General features: G+C 41.3%; 1 protein-coding gene across 3 annotated transcripts; it reads left to right on the top strand.

The window, feature by feature from the left end:
* The first annotated feature begins 554 nt into the window (after window positions 1-554).
* Window positions 555-14210, top strand: zc3h7bb (zinc finger CCCH-type containing 7Bb). 3 transcript variants are annotated; one of them, XM_044016651.1, is made up of 21 exons: window positions 555-796; window positions 2296-2357; window positions 2487-2523; window positions 2765-2962; window positions 3209-3367; window positions 3479-3619; window positions 3726-3768; window positions 3870-4093; window positions 4243-4534; window positions 4841-4896; window positions 4991-5090; window positions 5429-5590; window positions 5690-5895; window positions 5982-6082; window positions 6195-6376; window positions 6469-6548; window positions 7123-7388; window positions 7517-7622; window positions 7974-8082; window positions 8293-8426; window positions 8748-14210. In XM_044016651.1, exons 2-21 carry the CDS (start codon window positions 2299-2301, stop codon window positions 8781-8783), a joined length of 2691 nt encoding a protein of 896 aa, XP_043872586.1. In that variant the 5' UTR covers window positions 555-796; window positions 2296-2298; the 3' UTR covers window positions 8784-14210. The 3 variants fall into 3 exon arrangements, with proteins under 3 accessions (XP_043872586.1, XP_043872584.1, XP_043872585.1); XM_044016649.1 differs by having other exon boundaries at window positions 3870-4102; XM_044016650.1 differs by lacking the exon at window positions 555-796 and adding an exon at window positions 848-1082 and having other exon boundaries at window positions 3870-4102.
* The last annotated feature ends 158 nt before the right edge of the window (window positions 14211-14368 follow it).

The following is a 14368-nucleotide window of genomic DNA, read 5'->3' as shown; positions in this document are numbered from 1 at the left end:
TCCATAAATTCTGGACAAGACTGAGTGTGTACTGCGGTCACATTGTACAGTAAAAATGGAGTGTTCTGCCTTTTTCTGAGTAAAAAAAAAGACAACTTTGATGCTTAATTTCTCAAAAAATATACAGTAAAATTGTTTGATAATGAGTGAGGGAGTAGTCAGCATGCCCCTGAAGTCAACTGTACCAACCATTGTCAGAACTTATGGGCCAATGTATTGTTATTGTACAGTAAAAATCTAAATAAATTAGGGAAAATATTTCGTTCAAAAGCTTCTTGACATTTAAAAACGAATGACGGCTCACTCGACCACGCGAAGACGAATGACGGCTCACTTGACCGCAGTTGAGTATGTTATGTTTACGACATCTACGACTAGCAGCAAACTGCAAGTCAGACCTTTTACAGTTTTTCAGAATTGTTAAATTAAATGTTGAGAAATGTGCAGTATGCAGTATTTTTAATGAGATTTTGAGTAAAGAGAGGGAGGGGGAAAAACAATACAGGTGACTACAAGTGTTTGCTGCCCTCTTGCGGCCGTTCTCCTCCCGGAGACTTGTTGCAATACGGGCACTGGTTGTTGGTTAGCACAGATAGCAGTTAGCTCAGCTGGCGTTAGTACACTTTAGAAACTCGTGCTCCGTCCACACATAAACCAATGACAGGGACGCAACCTGTTCAAATATGCGCCTAGATGTTGACTGATTCTTACGGACTGTCTTCTTACGGTTTCCCGTGTTAACGTCAACGCACTGTGAAGCTTCCTCCTCATACCCGAAAAGCACTAACCGAAGTCGGTGAGTCACTGAGCCGAGCCGAGTGAGCTGGGACTGTGAGCTACCAGAGAAGCTAGCTGTTAATCATTACTTGTTAACCTAACACACATTCGCATTCTAATAATCAACGCATTTATGTTCGCAAACTTTCCGGGTTAGGGTTCTTCTATGGAGCTATGTGTGTGTTCAAGTTATTAGCATATACCCTAAGGGAACGTCAGTGTAGCATTAGCTGGTTGGTTGTTGTAACTACCGGTCGGTTAACTCGGGTAACACTAACGCCACCCACTGTTTCGAGAACTAGCAGGTAAACGGCTAACACGTTAACACATTTTTACACGCGTCGCCCGTTGCCGTGTTGTTTTGTTGGGAGTAAAAGGTCGTGTCAGCCTCCCCTCTAGTCACGCTAATGTTGTAGCTAATGCGTTTCTTTAAAAGTTTACGTCTAATTGCTAACGCTAAATACGCAGCTAATGTCCCCGTCCTTCTGCCATAAATAAGCGTTTCATATCTTAACTACAGTGTCTTTCATTCTAAGACTGTCTACATTCCTACAAGGTAGCTAACGCCAACCAGACGCCGTCTGCACAGTTAGCTGTGCCGGTTGTTTGTTTACGCAGGTCCGGTGATGTGTTAGCATGTTTTATTTGAAGGCCCTGGCATGTTTACGACAGGTTTTTGTTTTTTAAATAAATCAGCATTGTTTGTTAATGTTTTTAATAACTACATAACTCAACAATCTCTTCTATAATACAATAGATATGTAAATGTATGTCATTGTACATATCAAGCTCTTAATTCTGCTGTGTAAGAAGTAGAGGTTAGACGTAAAACAGTATAACAGTTCAATATTAATTAAATCCCAAAATGTTAACAGACTAAGTTGAGATGAATTAGTAGGAAAATCATCTCAATTTAGTGTTAAAATATTAAATGAAAGTATACAAGTGAATATGATGGTTATCAGGTGAAAATATGAAATGATGGAAATGATTTTGTGAGTTTTGTTAATATGGAACAAAGAAATCAAAAATAAGATTAAGACGAAATGTCAGAAAGCTGAAAAAAAGATGAACCAATTATCAAAATACTTTGATTGAATTGAATTTAGTAATCAATTAATAATCACTGCAGCCCTAAATATTACAAATGAAAGGTGTATCAGATATGTATAAAAACAGAGCTATAGCACTTGTACATAATAATTGCATTCTAATTCCTGTTTACTATATGTCCAGTGTTTGTCCCAATATTGTGAATTTGAATACTTAATTCCCATTCTTTTTATAGCTGTGTTCCTTCTATATTTATACTTCATACTATATATCTTAAGTGTTTGTTTCTATTTTATTGTAATGTTTGTATGTTGTGTGTGGCCTGATACTATGTTGTTTTGTAACACAAAACCAGCTTCCAGTTTTTGGGTTCAACAAAGTATCCTAACCCATAACCATCTATCACTGATAAAATCACTTATTTTTAAGTTGCCTGTTATAAGTAAACCTCATTGTCACCCTCAGATTATGGATCCCGAAAGACTTAAACGAAGAGAGGAGGTCCAGAGAGCAATGAACTTTATTCAGTAAGTGAACATTCAATTTTGATATTTATTGCCCCTCACTGCAACTAGCTAGTGATAACATGATTGATGTGCATGTTTCTGAATAGAGAACATTCACACTTTTCACTTTTCTTTGAATTCTGTTCATAGGTCATCATTGCCTTTTCCAGAGCCTGAGAATTATGAGGTTTGCATTGACCCATTTTATCTCCCTTTTGGTGTACATACAATATGTACTCTCAAACCTCAGTATGACTGTACCGATTCTGTTGTGGTCTCTTTTATCTTGTCCTCAATCCTGCTCTCGCTTCACTTCTACCCCCTAATTTTTCCTCTCCTTGTTACCATTTTTGTTTTGTTTTTTATGTCACCCTCCCTCTCTAATTCACTCTACGCTATTTAATATCTCTTTGCAAATTCCCCTTTAGCCATTTCTAACCCAGTTGGTGTGTAACTTGCTGGACGAGGGCAATGCCTGCTTTCGAGACGGGGATTGTCGCCAGGCTATCCAGCAGTATGGGGAAGGGATAAGTGTTGCCCGCTATGCCCAGGCTGAGGCCCTCATCATCCCTCACGAGCTGCTGGACAGCCTCTACGTCAACAGGGCTGCTGCCCACTACCAGACGGTGAGGGGGGTGGAGGAGGGGGATGTGTTACCTATAAATGCACGATATATGAGCAAATGAAGATTAACAGTAAACTTTAGTGTACTGCAGTGCACAACTTTTATATTTTAACAAATGTCCATTAGATTCAAACCATTTTCATAAGATAAAAACTTATGAAGATTTTCACTGTCAGTGGAGCTTCTATCCAAATCCCTTTTTTGTTGCATTCTCTCACATCCAACTTCTCCTTTATTTCTGTCTCAGAGGGAGTTTGACCGAGGCATTCAGGACTGTGACAGTGCACTGTATGTGTCGGAGGGCAGTCGCAGGGCTTTGTACCGCAAAGCACTTTGTCTGAGGGAGTTGGGTCGACTTAGAGAGGCCTACGAGTGTGGAACCAAATGTCTCCTCACAGCACCACATGTATGTTCCCAACATTATTTATATATAGTATGAATACAATTTTATTATTTAGTTTTACCTCTACACCACAAAGATGATTGTCAGTTTTTGTTGTCATAATTTATCTTCTAGGACCGACAGGTGAGTGAACTGGCCCAGGATCTAGCCAGTAAACTGGGTCTGAAGGGCCGCAAAGCTTATGTCAGCCCTCAGATAGAGTCGACAGCCATTGAAGGGGAGAGTCTTGTGGAGACGTCACCACCCACAGGAGAGGTGAGTACTGCTGTCACTGCTTGAAATATGTGATATTAAGACTGATGAAGAGGCGAGGGGATTTACTTTTATTTACTATTTTTTTATTTTTTTTATTTTTTATTAGATGTCGTCCAATGGACTGGAATCTCTGGGAGACATTGGACCATGTATGGCAAACCAGAAAACCATTAATGTTTGAATCCACGCAAACTCATCATCTCATCCCATGTTCACCCCTGCTGTTGTTTTGCTGTTTTATTTTCACCAGCGGACATGTCCAATGCACAGTGCATCCCAGCTCCATTGGCAACACCCATCCCAGTCAGTGACGACCTGGTGACCCCTGTTGTGACGCCATGCACCGACTTGTCAGAGAGCCCCAGCAGCCAGGGTTTGCCTCCCATGCCCTACTCTGTCCCGGAGTCTGACGAGTGCATGGACGAATGCAACAGTGTCATCAAGGACAGTCTGCTGGAATGCATCCCCAAGAAAGTCAGTGAGGCGAGTGTAGGACATGAAGAGAGATAAACTCTCTATATGCACCCTCACTGGGCATCTTTTTTTTCAAATTTTATTTCATGATTATTTTCGCATTTAGTTGTTGGTTATTTTTAACTCAATAAAGCCTCCGTCTCTTTCAGAGTCCAGTCCAGGGTGCTATCCCTACCAATCTTCCCAACACGGCAGTCGCTCTCCGGCCTCCTTACTCCCCCAACCTTCCAGCCCCTTCACCTCAGCTTCCTCCAGCCTTCTTCAGCTCCCCCATCAGTGACATGCCACCTATGGAGCCTTACTCATCACTGGCCCAGCGGGACCAAGGCTCCACCCAGGCGCAGGACGTACTGGGAGGCTTCACTGATGCTGCGGATGGAGACGGAAAGGCAGGAATCGCCACAGGCGGGCTGGACTCATTGTCAGAGTACACTCTCCCTGGTAAACCTCATTATATTTATTTTAATCTGATTGAGAAAAGTATAATTAATGGGTGATGTACTAAGTTTGGCTCTCAATTGAACACATACATCTGCCAAAGCCAAACAGATACACAGACAAAACAGAAGCTTAATATAGGCAAAATCCTGGATCTGCTCCTTTAACTGGATCTACAACCAAATGTGTAGGTTCCCCAATGATTTAATGGTTGTCCTGTTCTTTTCAAGTTCCTGCAGTGATGTACTTGCTGTGTGAGACAGTCTTATTACAATATATCGACGGTGTCCTTATGTCTGTGTGCTTCAGGGGGACGAGTGTGTCACAGTTTCATCCCAGGAATGCGCAACAACACTGCACATGCAGTAAGTTAAAGCATTAAAAGCCCTTTCTGACTGTGTATTTACACAGCTAAGTAGCTTATTTGTTTTTTATGTAACATATTCTTGTCATCCTCAGAATGGTCCAGCAGGGACAAACCTGTCTCTGCTCTCCAGGAACCCGCTGGCAGCTACACATGAGTTCCGACAGGCCTGTCATGCCTGTTACAGCCGAATAGGTTGGTTTTAGTTGTTGAAGCCGAGTCTCTATTTAACCAGCTGGGGTAAAATATCAAAAGAAACAGCAGGAGACAAGAGAATCACATTAGCTGCTTTCAGACGCACTGAGCGCAAATGTCTGTGGTAATGGCTCTGGGGAACCCGCAGCGAGTGAATGGGCAAGTGTTCTGCTTCCCTCATGCTCAAGCAAGGTGCCACCCCATCATCTGGATCCTTCAGAGATTCTCCTGGTTTTGATAAGGCGTCGGACTTGGACATTCTCTCACTGTGTTCGTCAAATGTAAATTAAAATGTTGATCTTCTTTAAGCTAAAAACCTGACTGTCTTTTACTCTTAGGTCCACGAGTGATGGACTACAAGTATCAGCCAGAGGCAGCGCATCGCTGTAAAAGAGATGTGCTGCTCTGTCGCCTCAAAAACTCAGATGATCCCACCTGGAAGAGGATCAGACCTCGGCCTGTACGGAACAACTTCCTGGGGGCATTTGTTCTCTGTAAAGGTGAGTTTAAAACTGTTAAGAAATGTATGATGTAGGTGGTAAACATACTGCAAAAGAGAAACAGACTTACTCACTCTCCCTCCTGTCTGTGTGCCGCAGAGGTGCAGGAGCGTCAGGAATGCCAGTACGGGGAGAACTGTACGTTTGCCTACTGCCAGGAGGAGATTGACGTGTGGACGCAAGAGAGGAAGGGCGCGCTGAGCCGAGAGCTGCTGTTTGATCCGCTGGGCAGCACAGAGCGGCGGGCACTCAGTGTCACGCGACTGCTGCAGCTCCACATGGGCATGTTTATGTTCCTCTGTGAGGTAAGAACACAGTGAGATGCTGGCAGTCTTGTGTTTTTGTTGAAAACAAAACCACCGACTTCTCTGACTCTTTCCTCTCTACACAGGAATGTTTTGACAGTAAGCCTCGAATCATTAGCAAACGCAGCAAAGAAAACTTAGCAGTCTGTTCAAACCTCACAGCTCGACACCCGTTCGACGACAACAAGTTAGTGGGGGGTTTGTTGTACTAATGTTGAGTTTATGTGGACAATTAAAATGTCCAGTAAAACTCTCTTACTGCTTCAGTAAATTTGTATTGCTCTGTACCTCCCGTGCAGGTGCCTGGTGCATGTGGTGAGGTCGGCTAACGTGCGCTACAGCAAAGTGCGTCCACTGCACCCCCTCTGCCAGTTTGATGTTTGTCGCCACGAAGTCCGCTATGGCTGCCAGCGCGAGGACAGCTGCTCTTTCGCTCACTCTGTCATAGAGCTGAAATGCTGGGTCCTACAGCAGGATACTGGTGGGTGTTTGTATTAATACAGTGTTGAAGTTAGGGTGGAAGCATTGACATGTAATGAAATCCAGAGTTCACTTTGATTTAATTACCTTCAGGTATCACCCATGAGGAGATGGTGCAGGAGTCCAAGAGACACTGGCAAAGGCTGGAACAGAACGCACAGAAGCAACAGAAGGTGAGGCAGGAAACTGAAATTGGAAAATCTTGACCCAGTTTATTTCACAAATTAAAGATCCAAGTTGTAGGAATTAGTGTCGTCTAGTGGTAGCAAACGGAAGACTCACTTCCCCCTTTTCCCAAACGCATTAGAGAACGACTGTGGCGTCAGAAAGGATGTCGGCGCTCTTTCACAAATCTGTCTCTACCGTTTCCTCTTGTGTGTGTCTGATTTATGTGGCCCATCATCATAGTCGGCAAAATGACAAAAGCAAGACCATACGTAAAAATGTATTCATTTTCTTTAAGCAGTTGTACACGTATATATTAACATACTTATGAGATGTATATTTAATTTCTGCCAATAAGCCTGCTATTGTTGTGCACATACTTTTTAAGTATGACCAAGTCCTGCAGATGTCCTGTGTTTAGTCTCTCACAACAGTTATTTTAACCTGAATAGACATTTGAGTAGCTTGTTTTTAAGACTTTTATTGTTCACGATTCAAACCAGCTGCACTTTTGTCCTTTTGTAATTGTAGTTTTTACAAACAGCAAAACTCATATGAAATTCTCATTCTCATGTTTTTCAGCCTATCCACATCCCACATCCTAACAGCATGCCTACAGGAGGAATGGGAGGAATGGGGGGTGGGGTCGGAGGAATGGGGGGAGATGGCTTAGGTGGAGGTGTAACCCCAATGGGAGGGGTCGGCGTGGGGGGACTAGGAGCTGTGGCAGGACGGGGGCGACCCCTGAACCTGAAAATGAAGTTTGTGTGTGGCCAGTGTTGGAGGGAAGGACAAGTTAACGAGCCCGACAAGAACCTCAAGTACTGCACTGCCAAAGCACGACACAGGTGAAGCCGCACCCATTACCACGTACACACGTAATTTGCACCGCAGCAAATTCTGATTAAATAACTGCTGCTCTCCTTGGGCTTTTGTTTGATTTCTTTGTTTGACGTTGGTTCTCTTGTCTCTCTAGCTGGACAAAGGAGCGTCGGGTTCTGCTGGTAAAATCATTTGAGAAGAAAAAGTGGGTCGTTGTTCGGCCTCTGCCTTTCTCACGCACATATCCACAGCAATACGATGTGAGTTCTTTCTTCTTCTTTTTTCTTTTTTAACCCCCTCTACTATTGTCACACACTCTTAACTCCCTCTACCTCTCACATGTTGTGTACAGCTGACTATTGCCCTGGGGAGCAGGTGTTATTGTAAACCTTCTCACAGCTCTGCCTCTTTTGTCTACAGTGTTTTCATGCTGATTATTTACCAGTTTCAGCTGCCCTGTTGCCCTGTCGGATTATGTCAGTTTTGGCTTATTAAATAAAAATTAAGTGACAGAATAGCTACCAAACACAGTTTTAGAATATATTTCCAAAGTAAGAATTGTACGTGTTGACTTTACAAAGTGTAACACCCAGTGTTTGTCTCTCACCCAGATGTGTGTGCATGTGATGAAGCAGAAGAAGTGCCACTACATTGGAAACTGCTCATTTGCTCACAGTTTGGAAGAGAGGGACGTGTGGACATATATGAAGAACAACAGCCGTAAGAGCTTCCAAAGAAAATGCAGTGGTGTCTGTATAAGCTGTGTGTATTGTACTCGGATCTAGATCGACTTGTGATGTCTTAACTCTCTGGTCACGTCGTCTTGTCCTATGACGATAGCCTCTTATTACCTTGATTTGTGAAGTGGCACTCTTCTTTGTAACACACTTAAATCAAGGTTGTTTGTCTTTTCTATCTCCGCCACCGCAGTGAGAGACATGCAGCAGATGTATGAACTGTGGCTGCAGCTCACCAATCAGTGTAGACGCACAGATAGCTCAGCGGTGACCCCGCCTCCAGAGGACAAGCAGGTCACCATAACGGCAGATTACACAGAAACCATGGTAAGTGGTAAAAGTAATTTACTACAACCAGGGAACTTTTTAGAAACTGAAATGTATGTGTTAAGCCTGAATCAGTGAAAGTTTCCCAGGGAGTTAGTGAACACGTGAATGAGTTTTTCACCAAAGTGAGACCTTTGTCTGTCTGTCTGACATCTGACGATTATTTTGAATTAATTGTGTTGAATTAAGCCTGCAAATAATGATAATACTCATTATTGCTATTATTTTCTCATTTAATCAATTAGTTGTTTGGTATATTAAATGTCATAGCTTGCTGATTTCGTTTGATTGGATGTCTACAACGGCACGTTATCATTCCAGGGAGGCCGGCGGTTATCAGATGGGGATGACCTCTGAGTGTCACCACAGTAACCAGAGGCAGCCGAACGGCTGCTGTTGCTGAGCTGCAGATGGACAGACCTGCCACACCAGCTACAACTGTCCAGTCAGTCACCATTTCCAGTCTGACCTCCTCCAGCATCCCAGCCAGCAGCATGAGAGCAAGTGCACACACGACAGAATAATAGACCCCACACTCACACACTCACACTCACACACATACACAAAACATATACAAATTACAGGCACACTGAGTGAAAATACAAGATTTGGGCTTTAGTGGTTTGTTTTCTTATCATGCTGCAGTTCCACACAATACCTTTTTAAGTTTCCCCTCTAGTACATTGTACCGCAGTTCCACAGACGACAGTTTCTCCTTGAACTTTAAATAATGGATTAAACGTCCTGAGTGCTGTTTGAACTCAGCAGCTCTGTGTCCACCAGTGACCTCTTTGATTCTCAAATCCTCTGAAAGCACTGAAACAGTTGCGTGACTGGGCGCGCTGGTCGCTGCCCTTTAAAGAATGCTTGGTAATAATTCTGTTTAAGCTCAGCGCTCTTAACTCTTAATTTGTAACTTTGGAGTGCCAAAAAGAAAGCACCAAGCTCTCAGTGCTGTCTATGTCTGATGCTGAAGTAACTACAAACAAAATTGAAAGAGGTTATTTTTTCTTTGGTGGACATTCCTACTTGAGCTGCATACCAACCAAATCCCTCTCTTCTTCCTTCATGGGAATGAAAGTGAGTCTTGGTTTTTGTTTTTTCCCTGGGAGTCGTTCTTCCCTGTTGTACTTGTCTGCCATATTGGTAGAACTATGTGAATGTAAAAGCCTGCATGGGCCATTTTAAAACAAGGAAGTTCAAATCATTTTAAGATGTTGCTGTGGTTGTGGAATGCACGGAGATACACTTAAAAAGCAAACTTGTGTAACTAACCCGCCCCCTTTTAAGCTGGGGGGGGGGGGTGGTTTGATAAGTTGTTATATCATCACATCAGCTGATCCAGAGTGGGACGGGCACAAACACACACACCTCTTCACATATTTATGTTGTGGGTGCTGTCGGCTCTGCTCAGTTTGATGGAACTGGTGATTAAAATACGTCAGTTAAACATCTGCAACGACAGGGCTTGTGCTCGGAGCGACAGGCACACGTGAAGCCGGTGGAGGAGTCACTGATGAGTGCAGCACATGTACAAAGTCCCGCTTAGATCCCCTCTTGGCAATAGATAAAGATTAGACCGTTGATAAGCATTCAGAAATAACGACCTCACTTGGACTGAAGCACGGTGAAAACACCGACTTAAGTTGTTGAAAAGAAGATGATAGCTTCCTAGTAATTTAAGAGGGAAAAAAATGAACATTTAAGAGGATGATTTAAAAAGCTGAAAAGTTGGAAGATTAACTTTTTTTCAGAATATATTTTTCTATAATCGATTGTTCTATTATTTAAGGTGGTTTGAAATGATGAATTATTGAATTATGCCACGTCTTCAGTTGAACTGGGGTCCTTATTTCGCTGACGACATGCCTTCAAAACGGAAACCTGGGTTCCTCATACGCACCTCAGTGTTCTGCTCCCTGCAGCTAACGACAAACCCCAAGATAAAAATGCGTCCCTCCAGAGGTCCAGTGTTGTAAGATTTAGTCAAGTCTCTTTCGTAAGCGTGTTGGGGAACTACGGTGGCCTTCGCGCACCAGCAAGGATGTGTTCTAAGAGTGAGCTACCACTTAAAAGTCGAAAGGCACACCTGGCTGCTGTAAAAAAAACATGGAGGCCATAAATCATGACTATGGCCTCCATGTACAAATTAAAAGCTTATTCTATGGCTATGAAAACCGAAACATGGTCAAAAACTATTACATTTTGGCTTCTAAACGTTACACACCTGACTTTTTTTTTTAATGGGAAACCTGTGAGTATGACACAGGGAAATGATTCACGCCACATATTGTGCCTATAAACAACACATCCACGTGTGACACACACAAACACAGATACACACACACACAGGCAGAATCCCTGTTATCATGAGGCTCAACGGAGGTATGTCTATATTCTGATACATATACACACATATTATGCATATTTACAAATAATGGTATACTACTAATAATAATTGATAACTTAGCAGTTAAGCTTAATAAATATATAACCTGAAAACCTGTATTGATTACATAGAACTTCTTGTTATTGAGGTATTGCTATATGACACGTATCGCTGAACTAGATGACTATAGTGATTTTCTTTTTTTCTTAAAGACTTTTATTTTGTAATTTTTCCTTCTGTGTGGGTTGTTCCAGACAGGGAGGGATGGATGGATGGAGTGTTTGAGTTTCATGTAAAAATTGCTTATGAATTTGCCAGTATTAAACTGAAGCAGTCTGACATAAGATTATCATTAACACAAAGCATTAAAAACATATTTGAAATAATATTTAGACAAGTTTGCTAAACACCGTCTTTCACTTTTCAAGTAATTGTCCTCGTCAAATCATGGACCAGAACTTAATTGACAAAGGAGACCCAAAAAGCAAAAGCACAGACTGTACATAGAAATAGGAGAGGAATATTTTAAGTAGCCACCAGGGGGCGACTCGCTAGTTGCAAAAACAAGTGCATTTGAATCGAAGTCAATGAGGGGGAATTTGCTTCTTGCTTCCCACTTGATTTATAAACATTTTCCTGGAGGAGTTAATTGCTCGTTTCAGCTCTTCAGATCACGGAGGCTTCACAGTGGGAGTTCGGATTCTCATTGGCACAACTCGACTGTTCGCTCCACTTGCACAAAAAGACGATTTGAAATCTGATTTAAGCAAGCCAGAGTGTTCAGACTGAGACACATCTGATTTTAGCTGCATTTCAAATAGGAAATCTGTATCGGTCATTATCAGTCCAATATTGGTCAAAATCACAGAGTCGGATATTATAGCTAAAATCCGATACAATCCAAAAATGTCGGCCACATGGTAAAATTGAATAAAAATCAGCAAAAGCATTTTAGTCAAGTCATGTTTGGACTATTTATTACAACAATAGTTGTTGCACAGTTGGAGAACTATGTCTTTGAAATGACTCCGCATAAATGTGTTGCTAAAATTACTTTATCGGACTAATATCGGTATTGGTGGATTCTTGAGTTTGTGATATCAGTATCAGTTTCGGACACAAAGCGGTGTCATCCCATCCCTAATTTCAAACCACCTCCAAATGTGGTTGGAGTCAGATTTTTAGGCCTCACGTGAGTTTCCTCTGTTCTCTCTGCAGTTAAGCATCGTAGACGGATGATAATAAGGAATCCTTGTCTGGAACAACCCCCCGATATTCGCTTCTTTGAGGGATTGTATTACTACTACTACCTAGTATTATGATGAATATGATGATGATAATGATTGCTATCTATTGACTATTTCTATTTCTCTTCTATATGCTATTGATATATGTATGTTAATTGCGATGTATATCTCTCTTTTTATATACGTATCCATGTATGAATATAATAATTGACAGTAAATATGCGTCTGCGTATGCGGCGGTGCGCAGCTCGGGCAGTGAGTGGAACGGCGATCCATCTCCTTGATAGATGTTGTAAGGTTTATTTTTAAGGTCCTAAAGGTGGTGACGTCTGTTTAAAATGTTAGACATGCTATACCTTTAATGTTGTCCGAGCTCTGCTTGTCGGCCTTTCGTGGGGGGGGGAATTAAGTATATGAGTACATGAGTATATACTGTTTCTCCCTTTGCGAGCAGAGCTCTCCGTCTGCTCACTGCCCAGTGCTGTGCCCCTTTTTTCTTGGTCTCGATTTCTCCGTCAGAAGACGGATGTGGAAACGACAAAAAGCATACACAGAGGCCTATATACTTCTGTATAGCGCCTTATTCGATATACTACATCTATAAGATGATACATACCCTTATTGTATAATCCTGCTTACTATATACAGTATATGATACCTGATACTTATTATAATACTTAGACACCCTCATAAGGTAATTTAGATAAGAGATGGCGGAGCTGTTTTTCTTTTCTGTGGCTGTGGAAGAGTTTGCTGTCAACAGTAAAAGTGTCTCCATCTTGTTTTTTTTTTATTATTATTATCATTTTTTTATTTTCAGGGAGTTTTAAAAAGGACAGGTTGTTAAAAGGAAGCAATGTTATTTATCGCTTTGTTTTAAATTCCTGCCTATTTTTTTTGAAAAACCTGCCCGAAGTGAGTTTGTTACGTGACAGAAATAAGAAGTAAGAGCGTGAAGTGGGAGGCTCCTCTTCTGTTGCTGGAGGAAAAACCAGCGTTGATGATTTAATTGACTCACACGGGGAAACAAAGAACTGTGGAAGTCTGTGCTCCATGTTCTGTGTGTGTGTGTGTGTTAAAAGCAAAGCGAATCATGGCACTAATTATAAAGGGAAGTTGCAACATGTGACTGCTTCTGTCCACAAATCTTTTCTAATCAGGATTGTTAAGTTTAAGGCGGGTTTTGTTGCAAAAGTCATTAATATTTGGAGAAATTTGATATCGCTGCGTTACGTCCTTATCTGCCGAGGTTCAGATTTAATTTGAGTTCATCTCGTCTCTTTTTGTAATCTGGTTTAATTTGGATCAATGCCACACACATCATGTGAAAAGAGCTGTCTTTGAAAATCCCAAATTGGTCTATTTACAATAAAGTCACAGAGATTATTTCCATTCACAATCTAATCCAGATTACAACTCTCCCAGTAAAGACCTAAAAGCAGTTTTCCTTTGTGTTGACATGGTGTCACTTAAGCGACTGCAACATCATGCATTTGCTTCTGTTTCATCAAACAAAACACATTTCCTAATTTTAAGAGTAAGGTTTGTGCACTGTTGGTTTCATAATTCTGTTTCAGATATTTGCACTTATTTTTGTGAGCTTTACAAAGCAGACATTAGATTTATTGTTGATAATATAACGTGTTCTTATTTGCTATAGTCTTTTTGGCTGAAAAGCTATCTTTGTTCTCTTGACTAAAACTGTTTTAAATATCACGCCCTGCTGTGGTTTAATAAAAGTGACACAGGTTCTGGTTATTCTGGTAAGTCATGTGAATTGAACTGAAACGTGCTCCCTTTTATAGTTTGTGTCATTTGATTCGCAGAACCAACACTCATCGTAACACACACACACGCACACACACACACACAAAAAAAAGAGAAACCTGAAAAATCTGTTTTCAGTCAGTTAGAAAGTATTCGATTTGTTTTCAACAACTCCAGATGAAGAAACCAGGGTCGTAAGAAGTGGAAAAAAACAAGGCCTCTTTTTGTACTGTATTTTTATTACATTTTGTTCGCATTGGTTTTTGTTTTATCTCGTTGACTTTGTTTTCGCTTTTCTCCTCCCTGGTTGGAATTTCATGATCACAAAAGTGGACCAAATCTCTTGAAAGCATTTAATAAACGGACTGTTTTAGAAAGAAACCTTTGTGGGTTTTTTTGTTGTTTTTCCACCCACGAATGTTCCAGACAGAAAACATACGTTTTTTTTTTAAACTTTTTCCTGTTTTTCTTAACCCACTTTTGATTTTGGTTGTTTTTAATTTTTAGTCAAAAGACTAAAAATTATTTAGCTAATACAA

The sequence above is a fragment of the Solea senegalensis genome, unplaced genomic scaffold (genome assembly GCF_019176455.1).
Source record: "Solea senegalensis isolate Sse05_10M unplaced genomic scaffold, IFAPA_SoseM_1 scf7180000014711, whole genome shotgun sequence".
NCBI classification, from domain to species: Eukaryota; Metazoa; Chordata; class Actinopteri; order Pleuronectiformes; family Soleidae; genus Solea; species Solea senegalensis.
This window is presented reverse-complemented; position numbering and strand designations above follow the sequence as displayed.

What these genes read in the sequence shown, in the direction of transcription:
- zc3h7bb (XM_044016649.1), top strand. Translation starts at nt 2,299, where the DNA reads ATGGATCCCGAAAGACTTAAACGAAGAGAGGAGGTCCAGAGAGCAATG. An exon ending in TCTGGGAGACATTGGACCAT is followed by an intron (nt 3,769 to 3,869) that starts GTATGGCAAACC and finishes TATTTTCACCAG; the next exon opens with CGGACATGTCCAATGCACAG. An exon ending in TGTTTATGTTCCTCTGTGAG is followed by an intron (nt 5,896 to 5,981) that starts GTAAGAACACAG and finishes CTCTCTACACAG; the next exon opens with GAATGTTTTGACAGTAAGCC.